At 35.9% G+C, this 22,172-nt stretch overlaps 2 protein-coding genes across 2 annotated transcripts; both read left to right on the top strand.

Annotated features, from left to right (window-relative positions):
• The first annotated feature begins 187 nt into the window (after positions 1-187).
• Positions 188-1,413, top strand: LOC126756839 (probable methylthioribulose-1-phosphate dehydratase). The gene is made up of 7 exons (XM_050470255.1): positions 188-317; positions 373-425; positions 483-524; positions 579-692; positions 755-908; positions 965-1,167; positions 1,232-1,413. The coding sequence occupies exons 1-7, from the start codon at positions 291-293 to the stop codon at positions 1,308-1,310; spliced, it is 672 nt and encodes a 223-aa protein (XP_050326212.1). The 5' UTR covers positions 188-290; the 3' UTR covers positions 1,311-1,413.
• Positions 1,414-1,788: 375 nt separating this feature from the next.
• LOC126756803 (myotubularin-related protein 14) lies at positions 1,789-21,693 on the top strand. Its single transcript, XM_050470201.1, has 7 exons — positions 1,789-2,633; positions 15,606-16,399; positions 18,396-18,950; positions 20,142-20,219; positions 20,283-20,456; positions 20,528-20,977; positions 21,041-21,693. Exons 1-7 carry the CDS (start codon positions 2,514-2,516, stop codon positions 21,162-21,164), a joined length of 2,295 nt encoding a protein of 764 aa, XP_050326158.1. The 5' UTR covers positions 1,789-2,513; the 3' UTR covers positions 21,165-21,693.
• Positions 21,694-22,172: the final 479 nt, after the last annotated feature.

The raw sequence follows: 22,172 nt of genomic DNA, 5'->3' as shown, positions 1-22,172 counted from the left end.
AATTTTTGCTTACCCACGGTAGTCATTATTATTAATAAGTGAGATATATGGAATTTAGGAATAACAAATTTGATAATATTTTCTAATACTTTCTCTCAAATTGAATTAATCATTTTTTAGTGGCAATGCTTTTTAGGGCTACTAATAGTTTGTCAGCACTGCATGATAATAAAATCCACAACCAACAATTTTCTTGTTTACTTTCTTACAACGATTTCTTATCGCCGCTTTCAATGTCTTATCAGAATCCGTCGGAATCATTATAGAACAAATAAAGTAGACAAAGAAATATGTCTCTATATAAAGATCTTCCAGAGGTATTTTTAAACTTTATTGTATTCACTAAACACAATTCTCACTGTCTTGTTATAGGAGCATCCTAGAAAACTAATACCAGAATTATGTCGGCAATTTTATCATCTTGGGTAAGGATTAAATATAAATTTTTAAAAATATTAACTTACAAGTATTGTTAATTATAGTTGGGTAACTGGCACAGGTGGAGGCATGAGTATTAAATTTAAGTAAGTAAGAATAATAAATTAAAGAGTTTTCAGTTAAAAAAAAAATGTGCATAGCAACGAAATTTATATAGCCCCATCGGGAGTACAAAAGGAACGTATGCAACCAGATGATTTATTCGTACAGGATGAGGAAGGAAAAGATATTATGTTACCACCAGATTACAAAAAGTAATGTTTTGTAAAATATGTAAAGTTATGTATGTAACATTTGTAATTTGTTTTTTAATTAGACTAACGAAAAGTCAATGTACACCTTTATTTATGCTCGCTTATCGCCATAGAGGAGCGGAAGCTGTGATACACACACATTCGCAACATGCAGTAATGACAACTTTATTATGGCCTGGGGAAGTCTTCCGCTGCACACATTTGGAGATGATTAAAGTGCGCACTAAAATTATATTATTATTATTATATTAATTATGTTTCGTTCTCTACAGGGCGTTTACGATGACGACTTAAAACGTTATCTGCGATACGATGAGGAGCTGGTCGTACCAATTATTGAGAACACTCCATTTGAACGAGATTTAGCAGATAGCATGTATGCTGCTATGCTTAAGTATCCCGGTTGTAGTGCGGTGCTAGTTCGACGTCATGGCGTATATGTTTGGGGTAAAAGTTGGGAAAAAGCTAAAACAATGTAAGAGTATTTGTTTAAACATTTATTTATGTATTGTTGATTGTGTAATTTATGATGATTTTAGGTCTGAGTGTTATGATTATCTCTTTTCCATATGCGTGGAGATGAAGAAGAGTGGGTTAAATCCTGAAATGTTCACCTAATAATACAGTTGAAACAAGAAAAGTGTGCATTTTATTATTTCTAAAAGTGAATAAACAAAGAAATAATAAATTTTAAGTCTTGCCTTTTATAGGCTAACGATAAGGACGTTTTATATTAATACCTTAAATTTTTTTATCAGAAATAAAAATTAATTATTCTTTTCATTATTGAAGGTTAAACCACATTGCATTCGTTTAAAGTAATATAGAGAAAGTTATAACTAACCGAAATCGATAGGTCCGGATATTAGTTAAAACTTTGGAAAAAATAATATTTCATCACCGCATATGTTACAGTGTATTCAAACACATAGATCCCACAAATGTGAAGGGCATCACTTTTTATGGTTTTTGTTTTCGTATGACATTCGCGTATGTGTCAGAAAAATTTTCGAACCGCCCCTGTGGATTATCTTTGACTTGTTTCCCCTACTTTATTTGCTGTCATTCTCGTTTATGCTTTTGCCAACGAAATACCAATTCGAACACGCTTACCCCTGGTTGTCTTTAATTAGAAACGCAAAAAACAAATTGGAATTAAGTACAATTTTTGTATCCGCAATAATTTTGTGTTAATCGAATAAATACGGTGTCAGTGATATAAAACGTGCGATCTTTTGAAATATATCAGGAAAACTATTTCATAGAGTTGGTAATGTGCTACGCTCCACTTGTGAAAAACGCGAGTCTACCGAAATTAGTGTTGTGCGGGGCATATGAATACAAAATGAAATACTTTATTCCTAATTACGTCAACAAAAAAAGCAAATATACAAATACATACCTACAAATATAAATAAACATAAATGTGCAAAAAAAATATTTGAAAAGAAATATAAAACTAACGGTGCCAAAAAAACATCCAATACAGTAAAAAAAAGTTATTGAGTTAAATGTATACATGTACAACAAGAAAAATAAGAAAAATAAAAAAACAGTTTAATATTTTGCATACCTCAGTACAGTCTTGTACGGTATTTGTTAGCTTCATTTGACATCGAACATTAGAGAATGGTCTCTGAATGTAGCAGACGCTTCCCATATTGCTAAAATATATTCTTGTTTAGATTGAGTTTTTAAGTTACAAAAATAATTCTTAGCAGCTGGAATTTGTGTTAAAATTTAAAATTAAGCCTGACAATTTCCGCAGGCAAGGTATAACAAGTGACGGTGGATGAAGCAAAGGAAAAGTGTGGAGTTAAAATGGCAAAAGAGTCGGGTTTAAAAGTTAAAGTGGGCATTGTTGAATCGGATTTGGTTGATTTGCTGTCGGTTTTCTCAAAAAAAGCATTCGATGCTTCTACAACTGAGCCTGGATCATTAGTGAGTCTACTTTTATTTACCATAGTTTAACATTGATTTATCGAATTGTAGGTTATAATACTACCTAATTAGAATTAAAATATGTTTACCCATAGTTATAATGTTATTTGTAAATACGTGTTAAAGTTATGTTTTTAAATCTTTTATGTGCGATTATTACATGAGATGCGTTTATCTACCGTGTGGCATGGCGGCAATTGTTAAGAAATCATAAAGAACAGCGTGGCACGCTTTTAGGCGTAAAAGCCACATACTTGCATAAGTACCACGAATACGTCATTCAAGAGTCACGTTTTTGCGTTCTTACACACGATTTCATCGTTTCATGCTCGGCTACCGGCATATCACACATCGTATACGGTCGTGTTGGCGCCGCTATGTCGCAAACGTCATAAATGCCGCCTAAACAACCCACTTTTGCCAATCACATACATTTGCACTTATTTACAGTATGTATGCATGTGCGGCTATATATGTATGTACATAGTATGAATTGATGAGCATGTGCAATGCAGTTAAAGTGTGTTCTAAGAAATCAGACATGAATATTTTGAAAAATGTGTGCTAATGGTTCTAGACCAGCAAATGTACATTAATTTCTTAAAATAATACAAAATAAAGTTATGTTCGTTTAGAACCAATACTCCAAAGATTCCGCTATTATATTTACATTAAATTAATTTGTAGGGTCTACTCGGAGCACATATGTATGTATGTATATCTTGTATAAACTAATGCTTTACTGATTAGTTCGATTTCCAACATTTTCAACGATTTTTAGATCTAGTTGTAATACCTATGGGGTTGTCTAGTGTCGGTTATTCACATGCACTTGTGCATACAGATGCACACAGTATGTAATAAACACATACTTATGTATGTATGTATGCGTGCGGTGAACACTTGTTTAAAATGTATTGTAGATAAGCGAATTAAATCTTGCGGTACAACAGTTATCATTTTTTATTTTTTTTATTTTATACTGAAAAATAACAGATGTAAAATTTCACGTTATGGCGCCTACTAACTGTTTCATCATTTGCTGTCGTCATGCAAAAGCCAATAAAAACAAAAAACCTTAAAAAGCAAATACACAACAAGTGTAAATATGTATGTATGTAAAAGTTTCATATACTAGATATGTACATATGTATGAATAATGTGCGGGAATATGAAATTGCATATTTATATAGGTATTTAGCAACAACTCACGCGGTGAAATGCCAACAGTAACTTTTGAGCGAATGGGCAGAAGGTTATCAGCGGCGCTTATTGTGTTAAGCAGGCATTAAATTTGAATACTTAAATACATATGTTGCTAATTAAAATTAATTACATTAACTGTTGTATATACTGTACATACATATGTATGTATGTATGTATGCGAATAACTTATGCATAATGCAAAATGAATGCGGTAATTTTGCTTGAGGTCGTTATAAATTTTGTAAGTTTTAAGCTTTTGATATTATGAAAAAAGTTTTAATCAAATTTTTCACCTTGTCTACATTTCTGAGGTAAATACGTCAGATGAAGTACATACAAGGTGCGTTCCAAAGTAAAAAGGACTTAAAAAAAAACAGAACAAATGGGTTTTTCGGCAAACCCACTTTTTTTTTTAGTCAACATAGTCTCCTTCTGCTTCAATACAGCTTTTTGCGCGGTCCAAGAGCATGTAGAAAGAGTGTTTTAGCTCGTTGGCCGGTATGGTCGCCAATATGCCGGTGCAAGCCTTTTGAATAGCCTCTACGTCTGCATAACGCTTTCCTTTCATGGGCAAATGCATTTTTCCGAAAAGGAAGAAGTCGCACGGTGCCATATCCGGTGAATACGGAGAGTGGTTAATGGTTAAAATCTGATTTTTGGTCAAATAATCGGTCACAAGCGTCGATCGATGAGACGGCGCATTATCGTCATCAGTCAATGTGTGCACACACCTTTCGTAAGCCCAAATGTTTGGTCAAAATGCGATAAATCGATGTTTTGGAGATATTCAATCCCATTTCCATGAATTTCAATTATGATTTCGGCTGATTTTCGATGAATTCACGCACAGTTTCGATCACCGGTGATCACGGATTTTGTTTGGTACACATGTTGATCGTAATTTGTGTCCTCACGACCACTTTGAAAACGTTGAAACTACTCGCGCACTCTGCTCCGGGATAGGATGCCATCGCCATAAACTTGTTTCATCAATTGAAACGTTTCAGTAAAAGTTTTACCAATTTTAAAACACAATTTAATTTTGGCTCTTTGTTCGAAGCTCATTTTCGCACCGATAAAACAAACATACTGAAACTTAAAACGCAATAACTTCATTTCCAAACGATGAAATGTCATGAAGATAGCATATTCTAAGCTAGATTCAAAAAGTCTTGTTTACTTTGGAATGCACCTTGTAGTACAAGAAAAGTGTGTCTATCTGATAATATTTTACTCGGACTGACAAAAAACAACATTATCTATATTATAATACAAATCTTTTTTATAAATAGGCGCCTAATATTCTATTAGTTCCATACCCTTGTTAAAAGCCTATTCATAAACCCTCGACTTCACAAAACATTCCAGCAACATTTTCAACGATTCCGCGGCTGTAATTCAATTGGAAACACAAAATTTCATGCAAACTCATTGTTAAATTCTTTTCTTTAACAAAAATTGGTAAACAAACTCTTTGCGTCGGAAACAAACAGCTGTCAAACATAATTGAAATATTTGGATCAAACTTCACACGAACGTAATGAAGGTGACAATCTTAAAAGAAAAATTATCGAAATTATTTTACACACGCAGTTTAAAGGCATCAGTCGGTGTCAAATTTAATCTAATGTTATTCTAATTTTTATTTTATTTTCGTAATTTTTGAATTTACATAAGATCTTAATAAATAAAATTCAAGCAATAATTATCGTTGCTATTTCATTTTTTTGGTAATAAATACATTTTTGAAAAAAAAAAAAATGATTTCAGAAATACATATTTGAAAATGTTTTATAACATTGCAATATATAACTGCGCTATATTGGCTTATTTTATTAAACAATGCAAAATGCGTATTTTACCAACAATAAAATTGACAAAGCTTAACTTATCGCATTCCAAAGCACGTGTGTGCATATGTATGCAGGTATTTTTATCGCTACCACTTTCACTATTCAAGGGCAGCTGTTTCACAATCAAATAAAAAAAATATACACAAATATTTAAATGCATGTATTACATTTAGTCGCAAAAGTAAAGGTTTCGTTTTTTAAAAAATAATCAAAAATTAATTTATGCGTATGCAAAGTTTAGAACGATAAACATATTTAGGTAATATAATTCTTGATCAGATTAGGTGATCTTACTTTCATATATTAGAGGTATGATGGCATTTTAGCTAATCGTTCCAATACTTTAATGTTTTGGTGTAGCTACACATGTATGTATGTATATATACTTGCACATGCTCATATAGTATGCATTGCTATTTATAAATATATACAGTATTGTGTAAAACAAATGCAGCTTTTCTATTTTTAAATGTTTTTCGTGGGATTTCGAGGCTATGTCTGCTTTTAAATGTGACCTCGTGCGTACGTTGCATATGATTTCCACAAGACAGTACCCCTGCGCTGTACGAAGGCAGAAGTCCGCTAGGCGGGCGAGTCCTATCTGGTCGCTAACAGAGTTATAAATAGGTGGCAGCAAAAGACCATATATTCGCAAAGCTCTGCGGTTGGCTGGTGATGTGGTTAGTACGTTGTTGATGCGGCGGGCTGGTTCGTTTAATTGTTGATAAAATTTCAAAAATCACAAAGCAATTGCACAAATTCAAAATACATGTACTTATGTGTATGTATGTACATACTATATATGTATATGATATAAGTACTTGTGATTTGTGACTACATATACTCATACACACATATTCACGAGTATATCAATTAAAATTTTTATCTTGCCTATAGTATTTTCTTCAACCTGGTTCACTTGATATTTACAAAGAAGTGAAAATAAAAAAAAAATTGTATATGCACATATATATGTATGTACATATGTACACAGATATCTCTATTCTAGCGGAAATCACTCAACACCCAATAAAACTTGCATACATATATATATAAGGACGTAAATTTCACTTTCAATTTGTTCGAGTCCACCTGTTTGAGCGAATGCATCGAATATCGGTTACGTGGCTGCCAGAATACGTGACATGCCGCTGTGGACGTTAATACAATTTCCCTACGCTTTCAATATACATATTTATACTATTCTGTCATTTCTAGTATTGAATGCCACGTTTCTGGGTTACATTGTAAACATATTTATGTTCTTATTTATGTATATTTTTCGGATTTGAGCTAGCTGATGCACGAACGTTTGACATTTTCTAATTTTCAAATTTTCGGATTTTTTACCTTTTAACCTCTGATTGCGAATGTGTTTAACAATTACACTAGTTAACAGCCATTTTGCGACTGTGATGTTAGTAGATGTTTCTTGCTAATTTTGGGTTGCTGAAACCAGAAATGATAGTTAAAATTTCTTAACAAATTTTTAACCACCACACTTTTACAAAAATGACATAAAATTGGTGAACGTGATGGCAAATTTTTGAATTCAAATTCGTAATCAGGACACTTCAAATACCTCGCAACCCTCTTAGCACATCAGTCGCAAAATTTTTCTTTTTGTTTGGGATTTTCTGTAACTACAACAACAACGTAGAATATAATAGTTTTTGAATTATTTTGCAATAAAAATTAGCAATTTGAAAATTTTTCTACGAAAGATTAATTTTGTGCCTTTTTATACCATGAACAGGGTTATACAGTTTGTAACACCTTGAAGAAGGCATCGGAGACCCTATAATATATATATACTATATATACGCGAACTAGTTCCTCCGTTTTTGAGATATCAATCTGGAGTATTGCACACGTCATTCTCCCCTTGAAGCTGTTTATTTGTCGGAACCACCAATATCGGACCACTATAGCATATTGCTAAAATTATTCAATATATTTTCGGTTTGGCCATTCGATATAATAAAGTTGCCCTATAGGCGATAAAGGCAGTATATATTATATACACAAAGATATGTTTGTATGTACAGATACCGCGTACAACTATCTGTAGTCAACAACATTGCGTTCCACTTTCTTTATCAATTTATGTGGGCTTAATAAATATAAATACATCATATGTGTGTATGCATGTAATAACATTTACATAAAGGTATTTATTTACAAGCATTTCTGGGCCACTTCTTGATTGCATTATGTTGAGAACTTGTGTTTGAAGACATTATGCCCCTTATTTACATATACACATTGTGTATGTATGTATATATGTACATACATATGTTTTTTTTGTTTTTAATTTCTTACATGCTAACGTGTACGTGCGTTCACGCACGTATTCGGAAAATTAATTTCAATGAATTTTTCACTACACATTCCAATTAATTTGGATGCCCTAATTGATAACTATTGCAATCCAACCAAAAATCAGATAAAATTAACCTTTTAACTATAATTTGGGCTTGGCGGTATTGAGTGAATATTTACTTCAATCCTATTCAATGGAAGCGTTAAGTCATTCAATATCTAGAACGGCACAGCGGCGGTTATTTACGTTGAACAAATTTTACTCATGTGACAAGGTGCTTTTGGGTGTGTAGAGATGAATAGGAAGGAAATGCACCGCGACAATAAGACCACTGTGCTCTCTAAATCTTTCACATTATTTCATTCAACCCTAAAGTTCTAAGAAAATTTAGGATCTTTGAGAGATTGAAGGATTTGATATGACCTTGCTTCGACTGCATGAGTCCTAGTTGCGTCAGCCTTCTTCTAGTCACCCCATTCCTTTCCAACAATATGTGCGCCGGCGTTTCGGGCTTTAGCTCAGAGAACCGACAAGTTTCCTTAGAACTCAGCCCTATTTTGGGCATATGTTTACTCAGTCTGCGGTGTCCTGTAAAAAAATCACAAGCTTGACTGCTATCTCGTTTCCTTCAATACCTGTATGTCTCGGAACCCAAAGTAGCCGAACTCTTTTCCGTACGCCTACGACACTTAGTTTCTTGACACATTCCCATACCATCTGCAATTTGATGTGCATGATGATATTGCCTTCAGTGCCGTCTGGCGAACGCCGTAAATTACTATATGTTGATTAATAGGTATTTTCCTAAGTATGATGGCGAATACTTCTATTTGAAAATTGCTGGAGTATTTGCCCATGGGCATTGCCAGCTTTGTTCTTGGGCTCATAATCCCCATGCCGATTCTGTGGTATTGAGTCAGGTGTCTATATAAACATCACATAAGTGTTGAATGAATAGAGAATACCACGACAAGATTAACTCGGTTTATTCTAGTTGAGATCTTCAAGTTGTGCATATTTCTCTTTGCATCAGGAACTTTCGCCAGTTTTATTAAATATTTTATTCATATTTGCTTTAGGCTAGGAATGTGACCCATGACGGCTGGGTCTTCGGACCTGGATATTTATGCGCCCAAGGTCAGTTGACTCGGCAACATTTCTCTAAATGAAATCAAGGATGTTCTACCTACCTACCTGTTCCATAATACCTACGACAGCCGGATCTCCGTTACCTGATTTGACCCGGAGTTCATCTGGCCAAGAACTACAACAACTACGAATATGACATCAAAATTTTGTGAGATCTGTTGAACAAAATTTGATTGAAGTATTTGTTTTTAAAATTATAACTATCCAAATCACTAACCAACCGCTTGAATGCATTCCACGTCAGTGCATCGACCTCTGCAGGCTAAAAAATACTTTTTTAATTAAATCTTTTTTTACGGTCAAACCAGAGTTTTAGCAACTGTTCGCTTAAACTTTATTTGCTTTATTGCAAGTATGTGCATGTCTACTATATTTATTTAAATTTTTGATTGTTGTAATTAATCGTCTAAAAATTAGCACATTTACAGTGGCACTGCCTTAAGTGCAGCAAATACAAATACTCGCATTAAACCGGTTTTTTGCATAACAAATTTGGCCATCAATAGCTTTGCTTGTACTCTTACTCACGATACACATACCGACTGATTTGTCTTTCATTCATGGCTACCAAGAGTGAGGAAACAAAAATAAAACCGACCGACAATGACTTCAAATTCACCGCATTGTTGCATAGTATTTTTCTCAAAAAGTGTGTCGCCATTCAACTCCGACAAACTCTCAACGCCAAAGAAATGAATTAAACTCAGCAACTAGACAACACGCTTTGCAGTGCGACTGTGAACGGCATCACAGTCGCAAATAGTAGCTCCATTGTAGCAGCTAGTAGCTGCAGCTTCAAATAACGCCTTGTAAACGAGACACATAGAGTACCGAGATGGCGGCTGGCCGGGTGGGTGTAGGTCGCACAGTCAATGGCATTTAGCCATAATAGCTGGCAAGCTGGCAGTTACGAGCCCAAACAAAACGCGAAGTTTTAGCAAAGCTACATACAACGCTGGCCAACCCAGTCTTGTGTGTTGTGGTAGCGAGCGCATGCGTCTGCTGCTGCTGTTTACCCAGCAGTTGAAAAGTCTTTAAAATCCGGGTTTCGCGCAACTCACGACTTGCCGTAACCGATGCGGCTACGCCTCGAACTGATTTTTGATTACACATACCTATATGTATGTACATATATATTTTGTATAGTTTATTCCACGTTTTACTACATTGCATTTCTGTTGCTGTGTCGATGAACGCCGGCTGTCGGTAACCGCGGCATGGTATTTATGTCACAAAAAGAGGCACGAAGAACTCGAGCGATAATCGGGCAAATAGTCAGCTAGCGCAGCCACCGACCTGCGTTCGCAAAACTATTGAAACTACTTGCACTCGTCGGCAGCAGCAGCAGTAGTAGTGCAGTGCTGTGAGGCGACCATACACCCATGGCAAAGTAGTGCGCGAACATTGCTGCAGACTATCGCTGAAACGCAGTAACAGGCACACAGAAGCGTTTGTAGTTTGCCCGTTGCGATTGGAGCGTGGCACTGCTGCATTAAATGGCAATACACGAGAACGACAACAGCGATTGCATTGTTGTTCACTTAAGGCGAGGCAATGCAGCTAAACACTCACTCATTCGTGCCTTTGCATAATGCATATACTCTTAAACAGTTGTCTTGGCTGTTTTGCATTGAGCGTACATAAACAAGCTTGTGCTGGGCATCAGTCGGCTTATTAGTGGTTTGTTGATGCTTTTCATTTGCTTTTGTGCTTTTGCAGCGTTGTGGTTTTCTGTCACTGATGACGTGTCAGTGTATGACGTTTATAAACTTTGGTTGCCCACAATGTGTTTCGCATATACATATGTATGTAGTATGTATAAAGACGCCAGCACATTCAGTTTTATTAGGTAGTGTTATTAAACGGCATACACAAAGAGCACAGTGGGCTCAGTTATATCCAAACAATAAAATATCATTGAATATATCTCAAAAACAAAAAAATATTTCATGTAACAATGATCATCGAGGATCACTGCCAAGTGGTTCTATTTTGCTGTTAAATTTTTTTTTTATGACGATCTATTATTCATTCAACATTATACATTCAACTTTAATGTTGAGCTGTTTTGTCGAACCGAAACCCATATCGTCGTCTTCTTCTGACTGCTGCTTTGTCGATCCAATGTATGAACAGTTGTTTCAGGTTACGAAAATCGTGGACCACTTAGTTTGTTCTTGGTGTAAAGGAATCTGGTCTAATTAGGATCTACCTGATTTGGCTTGTGATTGATTGATTTGCTTTTGTGTTTACCATCTGATTCGATCCCGATTCCTGAACCAATACCAGCATACCAACATTTAATTAAATTTTCCATACACTGGTTTTATAAACCCCGGCTGGGATGGCCTTATTGGATCATTATTGGAGCCACATTCACTAGAATGGACTGTTTCGACGTCAACTCCCGCATCTAAATGTGTTGAGTCGATTCATAGTCCATAAGAGATGTCTCTGCTATCTCTCATCTAACATGACGATTTTCAACTAAAAGATTTTAGCTTTTTCGAAGTTACCGCCATTACCAGAGTTGGCTGGATGACTCACTTGCGGCAAATTTTCGATGACTTCAGGGCCTACATTGAATGATTTGTGCCACTCAAATACTTGTAAATAATGTGGATATCCCAAAATATTTAGCCGTGATTCCAAATACTTGTAGATAATGTAGACTCCCTGAAATATATAGCCGTGATTCCAATGGAAGCATAAAATTTCAAGCAATCGTTAAATTTGTTTTCCTTGGGTAAAAATCGGTGCCAAACACATACATACTTATTTACTTATGAAGTTAAAACTTTACACGAAAAGGAAAAAATCAAGGAAACCAATATTTAATGAGGTTTGAGGGTATCTAATGCACCAGTCCGGTTCAAATTTGTTCAGATTTTTATATACAGTGAACAACAAAGGACTGTTGTCTGTACCACTGTCTCGTGGGCTTGCTCGCACTGCCAAATGCATTCGACTATTTTCTTCACGTGCTTTTAATGCATTCTTTTTAATTTTGTTTATTTCGTTTTAATTCGTGTTTTTTTTTTATTGCATTACTTTTCGCACATTTAACGTTGCGCCAGCGGCGGCGTCATTTAGTCGTTGTCGTGCTACACAAAAAATAAAAACGAACAGAAAATTGCCACCACACTTTCGAACTGGTTGCCGCAGCCAACCTCGTCAACCAAGGGTTTTGCGCTGTTGCTGACTTATCAACAAAGTTGTTTGTTGTTCGCTAAACGAGTGTACGGCAGAGTTCATCGTGTGATGGCTATCATTGCATTTGTGTACTTGTATAAGTGAGCACGAGTCGATCGGTATATCACACTTTTGTTATTTTTAGCCTTTTAGACTTGAGACAGCGGCCTTAATAATGCAACAACACCAACAACAACAAGTGCATCCAAATACATGCACTATGTATGCAAGCCACAGGGCAGGGTGTGGCATTGATTACTGTTGTGATTTTTGTTGCATTCGATGGGCGTATGTACATATGTATGCAGCGAATAGTTCTTTTTGATTGTAGTCGTCTGGTAGTTTTCGTTGTTTTTTCTTAGCTTTTAGTAGAACATTGTTGTAAAAGCACTGTAATTGCAAATTGTTAAAATGTCTACTCTTCTTTTTATCGAATAATGCAACACGTGTCAGCCGCTGTCATTGTTCGCCGGTGTCTGCCTGCCTCGTACTTTTGACGATTTTTACGTTCACTGCGTACGGCAGCTGACAGCTATAAATGTACATATGTATGTACATATGTATCTACATACAAAAATGCACATATAACAATGTAATAAAACCGGTTAATCCGGAATTTTGCCGGCGCTATAGTGATTTATCTCTATAGACCTACAAATATAACTATATATAAATTACGAAAGTACAGTTTTACGTGCATTAAATTAAACTGTATGTATATTTTATACAAAATGTGTACGAAATGTGTGCAAAATGCGAATTCGCAAATCTTTTAGTTGTTGGCGTTTTATATAGTGCGGCTTTCAAGCACAGAAGGCTCGCCGAATGCTTTCAAAGCAACTGTACTTAAAAAAACATAATAAATGCGCGTTGACTCTGACACCAAGAAAATAAGTATGACTATGTATTCGCAAAATCTTTTCCTGTTTTATAAAAATGAATTTGTTTATTATTATTAGAGCTTGTTTCCTTATTTCGTCTAGTATTCCAAGAAATATGCAAGCTGATTTGCCAAGCGTTTTATTAATAAGCGCTTGTAATTGTAAAATATGCAACCCAACACGCTTCAGACTTTCTGATTTTAATGCGTTATGTACCTTTTTATACTCCGGAATGTTGTCGCATCTCAAAGTCAACAACATTTCATTGACCTCGTGGATAGCGTTGTAGTATTTCTGGTTTATATATGATATCGGTTGTTGTTCCTAATATGCATATGGATGCACAAACGCACATACATACATACATATATACATGCATATATAGATATGTGGGATAATGTACTTTGCGTATTATGGCTGATTTGTTAAATATATTGCGTGTGTATTTCAGACTACTTGCCTCTTGGCGCAAATGCAAAATTTGAACCTTTGCTTAGTCCTACAAGGTTTGTTCCAAAGTAAAAAGGACTTAAAACAAAACAGAGCAAATGGCTTTTTCGGCAAAATCAACTTATTTTATTCAAAATAGTCTCCTTCTGCTTCAATATAGCTTTTTGCACGGTCCAAAAGCATGTCGAACGAGTGTTTTAGCTCGTTGGCCGGTATGGCCACCAGTATGTCGGTGCAAGCCTTTTGAATGGCCTCTACGTCTGTATAACGCTTTTCTTTTATGGGCAAATGCATTTTTCCGAAAAGGAAGAAGTCGCACGGTGCCATATCAGATGAAAACGGGGAGTGGTTAATGGTTAAAATGTGATTTCTAGTCAAATAATCGGTCACAAGCGTCTTTTGAGTGTTGGATTCTGAGCAATTGGTCGTCAGTCAATTTGTGCAGAACAAACCGTGCACACACCTTTTGGAAGCCCAAATGTTCGGCCAAAATGCGATAAATCGATGTTTTGGAGATGTTCAATTCCATTTCCATGAATTTCGGCTGATTTTTGATGAATTCACGCACAGTTTCGATGGAATTTCCGGTGATCACGGATTTTGATTGGTCCACATGTTGATCGTCATACCCATTGTCCTGTTGGAACCACATATTGTTCAAGTCCATATCATCCAATTAAGGCCAAAAATATTCGGTTATTATTGAGCGGTAGCGATTGTCATTTACAGTAACATGACGGTTTTGATCATCATGGAAGAAGTACAGCCCAATGACGCCGCCGGCCCATTAACCACACCATATCGTAATTTTTTCGGGTTTCAATGGTGCCTCATATGTACGTGTGACTTGCTGCCTGACCAATAACGCATATTTTGCTAATTGACGAAGCCATTCAGCCAGAAATGAGCGTCATTGCTAAAGATTTAAATCCGGATAATTTTCAAGTTGTTGCTCAGCTCAATTCACGAACATACGACGATTCTGGTGGTCAAGTGGCTTGAGTTCTTGCGTCAGTTTGATCTTGTAAAGATGTAGGCCAAGATCTTATCGCAAAATTCACCACAACGACGTCACAGAGATGCCCAACGCTGTAGAACGACGTGTGAGAGACTGATATGGGTTTTCCTCAATTGATGCGCTAGGGACAGCAATATTCTCGACACTATGTCCACTTCTTTGTCTCACTGGCACGAGAACATTTTGTACTGTGCCTGTGGATTAAAATTTTTCCACTTTACGCTCAACTGTTGATCTGACAGACTATTATTAGTCCAATCATTATAGTAAGTTCACCTCGGATTTCGATATACCCATTTATATGTCAATATACAAGTATTTACAGACATATGTATAAATGGGTATATCGAATTCCGAGATTCTTACCTAATTTAAGCTTAAATGACTGGACTATATGACGATCACAAATTGGACGTAGCGCTCTTAAAGTTGAGGCCACTGATTCCGAATTTCGGTTGTAAATTTTAATAATTTCGACTTGTTTTATCGCACATCTTTCCATGATGAAATGGAAAACTTACTGAAGAGAAATGTCAAAACAGCGGGAAAAATATGGCATCGTTTACTGTCGCTATTGGTATACTTTTATAGCGTCGTTTTGAAAAAACACTTTATTTTATATATGTTATGTAAATACATACATACACACAGTATTTCTGAAATGGGAAAGTTTATAGAAATATATCCAACAAAAGAACAGTAAATGAAGTTTCGAGTACAATGGTTCTGAGTATTTTATTTAAGATTGAATTGAAGATAAGAAAGGTTAAGCTAATGCAATTATCTTACGCTTATTAAATGATAGGCCCATTCAACACTTTTTTAATTATATAGAAATAAAAATATCTGGCAAAAATAACCATACATATCTATACATATGTACATTCTTTTCTTCCGTAGGACGAGCTTATCCTACATAATTGCGAGTATCTGATGAGCCTTGACTACAATACATTTCAAATAGATAATACTGGTGGCGTACTTACTGACTGCTACCCGCCAACCATTTTTGTGCCCGAATCTGAACATGACCACGTGGCAACAGCCGTGGATAGTACGCCGAACACCACGAGTAATTCAAACGGCGCAAACGGTTTCGAAAGTCCTAATGGCAGTGACTGCAATGCTAAAAGTCGAAAACCCTACCGTCATTCCAATGGAAGCATCCCGCGCAGCATTACTCCGACACTTGAAAATGATAATAGCAATGGTTGTGATAACTCCACAGGGAATGGGAGTGATAGCGATAGCAGTATTCACTCGTTTGTTACCGTCTCACGACCACAACGTCCGCCAAAACAGCGTACCATCTATGAAGAAATGTATGATGCCAATAGAATACGTGACCTTATAATTCGTGCCAGATATGCACGATGTCGTCAACGCTTCGTTGCGCCTGTTATATATTTTCGTGGCCAGTACATTTGTCGATCAGCTACAGTATCTGTGGTGCAGGAAACTTATTCTCGTTACGCTTATGATTACATAACATCGGGTACTACCAACGAAACACAACAACGAACGCATCCCGAAGAAAATCCTGATTCTTCGGATGATTCATTAGTAAATGATTCGCCATCACCATTTTCCTACAGCGAATCGATCAGAAGTGACATTGCCCTACTAAATACGCTCAATATCAAAACTATCGCCGATTTGATGGTTGAACAAAGGAAGATCAAATTCTTTGTAACGTAAGTATTTCAGTTGTAGGTATTCATAGAATTATAGCAAATGTTATATGTATTGATATGAGAGGTCTTTATGGGAGCCGTGGTAAAAATTGCGCGATGGGCGTGGCACCGCCCGACTGATTACAACCACATTTGGTACATAACATTCCTATCACATTCACAGTGCGGAAATGACAGAATCGGACTAACCACACCAACTTCACATATAACTCAATTTTAAATTCCTTTCAACTATTTCACTTTCCCGTGTACAAATCAAGAAGCAATTAATAGAAACGGGATGAAACTATGCACGAATAATTCCTATCAATGTGTGAGCTATATAATTGAAATTCAGAAATAATCATTTCCTTACAATGGTATGTCTGTGTGTCAAAAATTGGTTGAATCGGGTCAAACCATCCTCCATTCACCATATAACTAATATAAGGATTTTCGAACGTCCGGGTGGCTTTATACCGAAAATGAAAATGAGAGAACGTGTTTTACCAATAACAGTGTATCTTTGTGGTCGAAAACTTGACTTAGCCCCCATATAACTAATAAAAAACATTTTATTAATATGTGGCAAGTTAATAGTATGTGGTTTTGGAAAAATAGATAAAATCGGAATCTAATTTCTTGTGCCGAAACGTTTAGAATATTGGAAAAGAACTTCGGTGGTAATTGTTTATCGCGAGCAAGTGTTTTTGATTGGTAGAAATTATTCAAAAGGGGTCGCGTTGACGACGAACCACGTCCAGGACGGCCATCGACATCAACTGATGATAAACACGCCAATAAAATAAAGGAATTGGTGCTTGAGAATCGAAGCTTAGCAGTCATAGATCTTACTAGCATCGTTGAAATATCGGAAGGATCAGTAAAAACCATTTTGAAAAATCATTTAGGTCTAAGAAAAAGCTCGATTGGTTCCAGAATCACTTAATTTTTTTCCAAAAACTGCGACGTTAACGTCTGTGAAACAATACTTTCCGACTATCAGGATGTCTTGAAACCATGTTACCACCTGGACACAGACAACTTCTATTGAACATAGTAAGCGAAATGCACTGAAAACGGTGTTGTCTTGTTGAAAAGAGAAAGCGGGTGACTGTGGCTGGGTAGTAAATTTGCCTTTAATACTTCCTGGTATACGGAACTATTCATTCGCAAGAAGGGAATTGGAAGAGTACTGTCCAGAACTTGATAATGCGCCCATTATCATAAGTGATTCACTTTTATACTAATGAAACACCGTTTTCAGTGCATTCCCGCAAAAGTACCGTTAAAAAAACAGGACAAATATTTTCGCGCGTTGTGTTTCTGTGAGTGGTGCAAGCCGAAAATGCAGCGGTCGTTAGAACATAGACTCAAACGAAGAGTCAATCGGGTCCGACAAGACATCGCAGCCGATTGGAAGTTGCACCACGACAACCCTCACATCGCCTTTCTTGTGAACAGATACCTAACCAAGGCCGGCATCCCAACGCTTCCTCAGATGTGGCCCACGGACTTTTCCTTGTTTCCTTGCCTGAAAGCAGCATGCACCTCGGCTCTCAAGGCTTTTCCGGAGAATGCTTTCTGTGACGCCTTCAATGCGTGAAAATCGCGTTGGCAGGGCTGCATCGACGCAGAAGGAGTCTATTTTGAAAGTTTTTATAAAATTGTACAATTGGTTCAATATTTTTTTTAAATCGACTCAGTCCTATTAATTTTCGGACAAACTTAACTGTATAACTTAATAAAATACCAAATTTGATTGAACACTATTTCGTCGAATAATAAATGTTTAATTCTGTCACAGCTTTTTTTTTATATAAAGTTTGGCAACACATATAAGTATTTCGCCGGCTTTGATCCTTGCAAGTTGCAAGAGTATGAAATGTTCGGTTACACTCGAACTTAGCACTAACTTACTTCTTAAGAGTTAATGTTGGGGGTTATCGAATCTATTTTTTGTCCTAATAAGTATGTATATACATATGTATTTTTAACAATATTTTTTTAATTGTAGCATATCCTCATCGGAGAAAGCCGATCCTGAGCATAACTATAAAAATTTCAATTTACTCGCCCTGCCATATCCCGGTTGTGAGTTCTTTAAGACATTTCGTGAATATGATTATACTGCACCTAATTTGCATTACAATTGGAAAAGTTCATTTAACAATGCCGACATAAGTATACCGAAAATCGGACCCGCAATGGATCTTGACATAAACTGGGAAGAATACCGCAATTGGGATGTGGTGGTGATCACACAAAATTATCTTAAGGCAATGCTTAAATATGTGCAGGAAGAGAATAGTGGCCTTTTGGTACATTGTATAAGCGGTTGGGATCGCACTCCACTGTTCATCTCTTTGATACGCTTATCGCTTTGGGCGGACGGTCTTATACATCAATCACTAGATATTACACAGATTACTTACTTCACATTGGCCTACGATTGGTATTTATTTGGTCATCAACTTCCAAGTCGCGAGAAACGTGGCGAAGATATTATAGTCTTTTGTTTTCACATGCTGAAATATATCGCCAGCGAAGAATTCAGTTTAGGCGAGCACAGGTAAGTTGGATTATTTGAGAATTTTTTTCCTACTACCTAGTAACTAAATAAAAAACAGGTTAAATAGAATATTATACATTAGAATATCAACAGCCCATCCAGAAAGAAACGTCGGAGACCCTATAATATACATATATGTATGTACTAGTATGTATGCAAATAAATGATCAGCAGGACCAGCTTAGTCGAGTACGGATATGGCTACCGTTTATATGTCCAGTTGTTTGTATATACATATCGTCACCTGAAATGCAAAATAACGTAACAACATTTTCGGAAATTTAGAGAGGAAAGAAGTGAAGAGTGAAACAAAATTTAAATATTGGTTAAAACAGGGTTTATATGCCCAGTTGTTTGTATATACATATACTCTAACTAGTCCATAAGTTTAATAGATATCGATCTGAAATGTTGCACACGTCATTATCCCTAATTGCTTATTTGTCGGAACCGCCGATATGGAACCACTATAGTTGCCACACAAACTGAACGATGAAATAAATGGCTATCTCTCCGACTTTTCTCATTTCTTCTCTGCAAGGAACCTAACACTCCCCCACTAAATCCACAGCGACCATATAGACAGAGACTATACCTTAACTTTGCAGTCTATGATGTTAAAATTCCGATTCTTAATAAGTCAAGATTTTTTGCGTAACGCTAGACAGCCTGGGGAAAATACAAAGAAAAGTTGTTGGCAACTATGTACATTGCAATCGGTCGGCCGTTCATAAACTTCGCAGCACCGATATGGTCCGGATGCAGTGAAACGCAGACGAAGAAGCTTCAGCCATGCAGAACACTGCACTCCGGATTATAGGCTTGCTGATGTCTCCGGTCGAATATTTACATACGATGCCCATATGTTTCCGGTTAAGAAACATAACGAACTCCTCTTCAAGCAGTTTTGACATTTTCATTTGACATGACTTCTTAACGAATTTCGTCGTGAATTATTTTCCAAAGCAACGGTACAATCTCCGAAGAAGTTGTTTAATTCGTATCACCTTAGCATATAGCTGTCATACAAACTGACCTATCAAAATCAAGTTCGTGTATGGAATCTTTTGTATTTTTGAGAAATATTATAGCTTCGGTATAACTGAAGTTACCTTCTTTCTTTTCTTTTTTTATTTTTGTTTAGTAATTTAACCATTTTCTTAATGTTTTTTTTCGTTTCTTGTTTCATAGAAAACGTACAAAAACAACCAGCAGTAGTGGTAGTTGTGGGCTCGGACTAAAAATGGAAGATGATGCCGCTTTAAGAGAGTAAAATGCATATTAAAACAGACCTAGTTTTTCTCTATTTTAATTTTGTTCACTTCTTTTCAGAGAACTATTTTTAGCCGCCTGCGATCATGATAGTAATGATAGTTTTTCAAATATTTCCAACTGTGATTTGCAAGTAACTGATACATTAAACGCTATGACAATACCCAACACATCGCCACAAGCAACAACGACCAATAATACTACAATTCCTAATCGTTCGCCTAATTCTAAACGGTATGTTCAACTATATCTACAAATTTGTGTAAACATCTTTTAGTTCGTAATATATGATCTTACCAATATAGTACACGCACAAGTCCTATGCCGGTGCCAGGTGCAAATTCGGCGCGTCAACGGCAAGAATCCGTATCATCCAACAGCAGTTGGCACTTAGTGACAGAAACTGGCTCCATAGATTCCGTTGCAGCTGGTAGTTATATGCGTAATCATGCTGCCACACGTTCAGAGAGCGGTTCAGTGAATTCAAACAGCAGTACTCAATCTAGTAGACGCTCCAATGGCAGCACTACAAAGAATAGTGGGAGCGATACCGTAGATAGCAGTCCAAGTGCTTATAATCCAAGCGGTGACAGCAATATAAGTGGCACTAGTTTTAGTAGTGCTGCAAGCAGTCATGGTTCTGACACAAGTAATACTACACTGCCAACTACAATGAAAGACACCGCGACTGCTAGTAATGGCGAACAAGAGAAATCATTGACACCGAAACCAACTGAACATCGATACAAGACTGAGTAAGTTAAATCTTATAATATTTATATTTAATAAAAGGGAATCTTAATCTATTTTTATAATAGACGCGAAAAACGTTTAAATCTTGTTCGTGCCCTCTTCGTTCGTTGTTATGGTAAAGGTGTGGGCCTCAAATTGAGGGAAGGTTACAGCGGAAATATTGGAGCAGTCATTTCAACTCTATTCTGAAGTGCTGGATACAACATAACTTAAATGAGCGACGTAAACTAAGTGAACACAAACATACATACATACACACATGGAAACACATTTTTAATTTTACCAAATCTGTTTTTAAATTAATTTAGTTTCTCGTTTTTGTCAAGTTTTAATAATTTTAAGGAAATGTGAAAGTAAATGTCTGCCATAATCGGTTGTATCAGGCTATTATGTCCTTCTTGCTGTTTGTTAGAAAAATTTACATACATTGTACCCTAATTAAAATTCAAAAAACGGTTGTCGTACGAAAAATTGTATTATTTGTCAAAAACAAATTTTATATATACAAAATCAGGCATGCATGCACATTAATGAAGTCGATAAATAATATTTAGTTTTAATTTTTCCATAGTGCACCGTTAAGTATTTCATACAAAAACAATTATTACCCCCTTTATGCTTATGGCGTACGATAACTGTGGAATTAAAAAAAAACATTTTGATTATTAATTAAGTTTTCTTTACAACAAAAGCTAGAATAAAGATATGATGCGTTTCATTCAGAGTTCTTAATTTAGCATTGCCTTTAGACTGGTCATTGCTTTAATTGTTTTACATTTTATGTACATGCATACAAAGAAACATATGTATGTATAGCATATATTCAAATGGAAAACAACTCTAACTTGCTATTTTTCGCATTTCACATTTAAATTTCATACATTACACAAGTTCTGTTTTTGTGTACAAAGAATGTGTAACTTTATGAACTATAAATACATATATATATTTTTCTCTGGGCTATATGTGTTCCCCAAAGATGTATGTATATTGAACGGTACGCATTTTAATTTACTGCTTACGTATTTTTTGTTTTCAATGAGAAATCGCTGCCGCCACACTCTTTTGTAATTTTGATATGAAATTTTGATATTAAAAAGTGTACTTGTGTGTGCATTTTCTTCCTTTTTAATTTTTCTCTTTATATATATAAGCCTTACTAAAAAGATAATTCACTAATTTAATATTAAGCAAACG

This window comes from Bactrocera neohumeralis, chromosome 4, assembly GCF_024586455.1.
Source record: "Bactrocera neohumeralis isolate Rockhampton chromosome 4, APGP_CSIRO_Bneo_wtdbg2-racon-allhic-juicebox.fasta_v2, whole genome shotgun sequence".
Classification (NCBI taxonomy): Eukaryota; Metazoa; Arthropoda; class Insecta; order Diptera; family Tephritidae; genus Bactrocera; species Bactrocera neohumeralis.
This window is presented reverse-complemented; position numbering and strand designations above follow the sequence as displayed.

Coding starts and splice junctions, on each gene's coding strand:
- LOC126756839 (XM_050470255.1), top strand. CDS start 291: ATGTCTCTATATAAAGATCTTCCAGAG. Junction 525..578: donor GGCATGAGTATTAAATTTAA/GTAAGTAAGAAT, acceptor AAATGTGCATAG/CAACGAAATTTATATAGCCC. Junction 1,168..1,231: donor TGGGAAAAAGCTAAAACAAT/GTAAGAGTATTT, acceptor TGATGATTTTAG/GTCTGAGTGTTATGATTATC.
- LOC126756803 (XM_050470201.1), top strand. CDS start 2,514: ATGGCAAAAGAGTCGGGTTTAAAAGTTAAAGTGGGCATTGTTGAATCG. Junction 16,400..18,395: donor AAGATCAAATTCTTTGTAAC/GTAAGTATTTCA, acceptor TTTTAATTGTAG/CATATCCTCATCGGAGAAAG. Junction 20,457..20,527: donor CGTTCGCCTAATTCTAAACG/GTATGTTCAACT, acceptor TTACCAATATAG/TACACGCACAAGTCCTATGC.